This window comes from Schistosoma mansoni (genome assembly GCF_000237925.1).
Source record: "Schistosoma mansoni, WGS project CABG00000000 data, supercontig 0169, strain Puerto Rico, whole genome shotgun sequence".
NCBI classification, from domain to species: domain Eukaryota; kingdom Metazoa; phylum Platyhelminthes; class Trematoda; order Strigeidida; family Schistosomatidae; genus Schistosoma; species Schistosoma mansoni.
The window spans coordinates 367,073-372,439 of NW_017386056.1; the positions used below are offsets into that span (position 1 = coordinate 367,073).

At 31.2% G+C, this 5,367-nt stretch overlaps 1 protein-coding gene across 1 annotated transcript in view; it reads left to right on the plus strand.

Moving 5' to 3' along the window:
* Positions 1–5,367, plus strand: part of Smp_020550 (low-density lipoprotein receptor (ldl)) — a gene marked incomplete at its 5' end in the record, with an annotated part of 30,253 nt that overhangs the window by 4,507 nt on the left and 20,379 nt on the right. Inside the window, 2 exons of the mRNA XM_018797031.1 lie at positions 2,445–2,723; positions 3,413–3,724. Of these exons, the coding sequence (XP_018646828.1) occupies positions 2,445–2,723; positions 3,413–3,724 (591 nt within the window). The remainder of the gene's footprint in view (positions 1–2,444; positions 2,724–3,412; positions 3,725–5,367) is intronic.

Consider the following 5,367-nt stretch of genomic DNA (forward strand, 5'->3'; position numbering starts at 1 on the left):
CGCCAAAGCAGCCATTTTAGCCTCCCTAGTCTCCGGATGGTGTTAGTTTGTAATGAATACAATGTTCATTATAGAAATGTTCACAATTAAATGAATATTCCACTATTTTTAATTAACCTATTAATTTCAAAGTTGAAATCATGAGTCCATTGAAGCTAGACCACCATCGAAAACCTGGAAGCACTGGACGGCCGTTTCGTCCTATTACGGGACTCCCCTTCTGATTATAACCTATTAATACTAAATTAATGGACTTCTAAATAAAATTGTTTGTTCAAATTCTCTATCATATTGTGTTGTATGCTACTTATGTTTGTCGACATTAGTAGTATGTAACACCAATCAGAAGTGAAATACCTGGCAGCAGAAGGTTGAGAAGATCGAATTGAAAAGAATAGAAATGTAATCAGATCGTAATTGTAGTGAAAATATGAATGAAGGAACGATGAAGTTTGTGAGAGACAAGTGTTGGAAAATGTGCATATAAAGTATTTAATATATGGTCCTTCAAATTTTACCAAAACACTCTATAATTTTGAGCTACGAGATAAATTAGTTTTCCCCACCTTAGTTCCCGTTCACTACAATACGACTGTGTTAGGAATAATGGAGATGAAATTTAGGGAAAGAAACGATAATTCAATCTCACAATCCCATTAATTTCTAGTATTGTTATACTATGAATATGTTCAAAGAGATATTAAAAACAGACATGTAATCAAAAACGTCTATGTATTTCAATAGGAACTCAGTTACTAATAACTATTACTTACCTGTATAAACTGACCACTTCGAGTATTCTTCAGAAACAATCGTTTTGTACATATTACTTAGAAGTCGTTATTTTGCAAGTATTCCACAAATAAATAATGCTAATTGTCAATTTATGCTTTTGACTCATGAGTAAATAGAAATATATGGTGAGCATATTTACTCGTTAAAGTAAATGTATGGACATATATTTCAAAAGAATTTGCTGATTACATGTAAGCATTTTAAAGTTTTACTAAATAAGTGGAAATTAACTATAGCTGTTTTCCAAAAGAATGCCGTTTTCAATATTACCACAGATCTATTTTAATATGACATTAATTATGAACACCATTCTTTATTTATTTAATAATCATTATAGCTATGCAGCATATTGTTAATATTAGGCCTATTACTGGTGACGTAATTATTGGCAGACCGTATGAAATGGTTTGTGAAGTTGAACCGCCACCTGAGGAGCCAATCAGTTTCGTATGGTATCATAATGCCAAAGTTGTGCATCGTGAAGCATCATTACGTTTGACATCATTGTCATATCGTGATATAGGTATGTATATATGTCGAGCTGAATGGACACCAAGATATTCACGTACCGCTATATCAGCTAATGCAACAGCTGAATTAAGTTTGGCATTGACACGAGAAACGAAAATTGGTAAGTTACTCGTGGTATATGTATAAATTTACTGATGAAACAGTCATCACAATATAAAAAGACCACCTTTAGTTTGAAGAGCAAACAGTCTTTATGATAACATATATAACTCAATATCCAAGTGTGTTTACTGTAGTTGTTATGTTAAGCAATAAAATATCAGGACAATAGATATTTTCTGACAGATAAAAAGCGTGCTCAAGTTTTAACTATTTAATTTAGGTTTTTAGATCAAGTTTTAAAACAAGTAAACCATTCGGACGGTATTTACTCATTGTTTCGTTGTATTCATTAATTCAAAGAGTTTTTTCTGTCAAAAGTTTATTTATCGATTAATGTATGTGCTTTGTAAATCCGGAGTTAATCACATAAAGTATAATGTATTACGGCCTAACGACAATGTCGGCGACACTCGTCCAAGTTGAATAAATTGATTTTATTTTCATACCACTTACAACATCGAGGTGTATAGGACAAGCTGTGAACCACATGTGGAGAAATTCAAATACTTCACTTCTACCAGACGATGATGTTGTTCAGAAGGAGGATGAAAGCTGCACGACCAAACCATCCAGCTCAGAGAACAAAAGTTCACCAAAATATTATCACTCACCATAACCTAAGTAGAGGAAACTAGAACAGAGGGACCCATTCCAGAGTCTTCATAGTCATAACTTGGATACATCTAATAGAATTGAGAACTAAAAAATCCTTTGTTATTCTTGAAGAGATCCGATCCTTGCAATACCATAGATAATCACTGGAGTACGCATCATTAGAAACTAGCTAGCTAGTTTAAGAAATAGACAAAATCAGTTAACCAAACATGTTTCATTATCTTCTCAAAATGTAAGCTTGCCAAATATTTGATAAATCAGTTATTGATCATGAAGAAATTATTCAGTTACAACATCATTGTACGTTTCTTTGTTCATAACAAAATATAAAAAGAATTGTGACATATTAATCAGTCTTGAAAACACGTTAAATGTTCTTTACTCATATTTTACACTTGTAGAAATGAGTCCTCCACCTGGTTCAGTTATGGTTTCTTTGCCTGGAGAAACACGTGAACTTCACTGTGAATTTCCTGTAGCTAATCCAAGAGATGTTAGGTGGTATTTTGAAAATCAACTATTGGAGAATCATCCAACTATAAATGCTACAGGCAAAGTTTATCGTATCGATCGTTTAAGAGTAAGTATTGTGACAATTCGTGGCATAGAACAAGATCATGGGGGAACATACGAGTGCAGAATCGGTCGTGATATAAAACAAACACATTTAGTTGTTAGAGGTAAGTTTATCTGTTCATAAGACGACTTTTCTATGACCAGTAAATTCATTTTAAACAAAATTATATAACTATTTTAATTAAAATAAATTTATAAAACCTGGTAGTCTGGCTGTTGTTGAGACAGAGATGTTAGCATAATACAAGTTTCTAATGTAATGGTAAAAATTATTCAGTGAACGTTATAGAATGAAGCATTCGTATAACATATTTGATAAGTAATTTTCCGATTCATCTAATTTTCGATATCTTCAAACAAGTCAGATTATTCGAGATTGAATTAAACTCTGTTGAAGTTGAAGTTATCAAAATTTATTGTAATTTAATTAGTAGTATCAGAATGAATGAAACGGTAACAATAAAAAAATCAGGAGTCATTCTATACTCATTATGAATAAGTCATGTTTACTTCAGATAGCATTGACTTAACAAATAAGTATTTCATTCACATCTCGATCCAAGTTGAACTTTTATAGGATCTATATATTATATTACTAATTTCAATGAATTGAGATTTCCAAATTTATTTTAGTAGGCTCAATATTTCGTTAGAATTATTGTTCATGAATATTAGATTTGAGTTGTATGATCTAGTCTTAGCTTGCAAAATCAAATAAAAGCTCTACGTAAAAACAAACGATATTTTGTGCTTAAAACACATTTTCCTAATTAAAATTTTTCTCATTACACAGCTGAAGAAGGGTTAGAAATCAATCCAAAATCGGACACAGTCGACGAAGGTGAAGCAGTGGAATTTCATTGTCGTGTACATGGAATGAATGGTAATATAAATCGTCAATTAGAATGGTATTATAGACCATTTTATAGTTCAACACGTGTACGTCTTGATGTTGATACACCTGATGGTTTTATGCGTCATGATGATCTAGTTGCTCAGCATACCAGTTTTATTAGTAAAGCCAGAGCACGTGTTGCTGATCAAGGTGAATATATTTGTAGATTACCATCTCAAAATGAAGAAATTGTCGGAAAACTTTTTGTTAGTAAGTTAGAAAATTCGCTTCTTTTTTTTGACAGTCTTTATAATTTGAAACACTATACTATTTTAACTTGACCTGGTTTTTTATAGATCTTTAATACTAAACAACAAAATGAAAAATCAACAATTCAACAATATTTAATATAATATGTTCACTTAAATGTTAGATGTAGTCGGTAACTAAAAACCTTTAAATAAACACGATAGCCTGTCATATTCATGAAACAAAGTTGAACTTTGCACAATATCAAACCTCCTGCCTATATATATGTATATATCTATATGCCTTCAAAAAAATTGTATTCGACTAATTTTGTTTATTTGCACTATTTTCATTTCATCCTATTTCACCTCGACATCTAAGTAAACATTCCTTCTACCTTTCAAATCTCCCGCTTTACTCAATAAAACAGTTGATAATAAGTTAACACAAACCAATTGGCTGGTCACATGTTCTTTAACATTCAGTATGTTGATTGTAACTATATATACTGGCAACAATCATATTGAAAATAGTAATGATAATACAGATGATTGGAAAAGGTCACTAACATCTAAATACTATGATAAGAATAATAACAATATTATGGTTGCTGTAATTTAGTTACTGACAACTATTTTGTTAGTGGAAATGAGATATGTTTTTTTCTGTTAGACTAAATACAATTAATTTATGTAATTTAACTAAATTTGAATAAAATAATAGTTAGGAAAGGTTTTGTGGAGATTTCAGTATTTCCATAGTTGAAGCACGAGTCAACTGAAGCTAGACCACAATGGAAAACCTGGAAGCACTGGACGGCTGTTTCGTCCTATTGTGAGACTCCTCAGCAGTGCCATCCACGATCCCGCCTTGCGAGATTCGAACCCAGGACTTACCAGTCTCGTGCCAGTGAACTTAAAATAATTAATATTCCCTTTGGATTAACTTTTGAATTAATGATTAATTGTTAACTATAAATACACATTGCATACATGAACTTAATTTGTGAAAATTCATAAAAATACAAAGAACGACATGGCCGCTTTCACGTTTTCCATGGTGTTCTAGCTTCAATTGGCTCATAAACTCAACTATTAAATTACTATAATATTTACAAAACCGCTTTCTGATACAAAGAATTATCAAATGACTTACTTTGAAAATCCTAATGACATTGTAATTCAACACATTTTTAAATAATCGTTCTATTAAATTATCAAATGTAAAACTTCATAGAAGTAAAGTTACAAAAAGTATTACACTTAGTTTACAATAGCCCTCAGTGAATTCTGATCTCTCTGATAGACTAACATTTTATTGTTTCTTTACAATTAAAATGACCACACTTATAAAACTTTTATACAATGTAACCCATTTATAAATTTTACCAAACCAAGAAAGATTAAAGTAGTAGAATAATATAAATTCATTATATATTGTTGCTTCTTGTTAGCTGTTTACAACTTAAACATAGTAGTATTAATTCACTTGGTATTGTTTGTTTGAATCTTCCCATTGAGTTTTAGGATTGCAATTGATCAGTCTCTTTCTGGCATATGTGCATACTGTGCGTATTGCTTCGATATTGCCTTAATTCACAAGCATTATAAAAAAAGATGGACAGTGGCTAGCAGTGGAATGTAGGACGCGCGTTTCGTCCTATT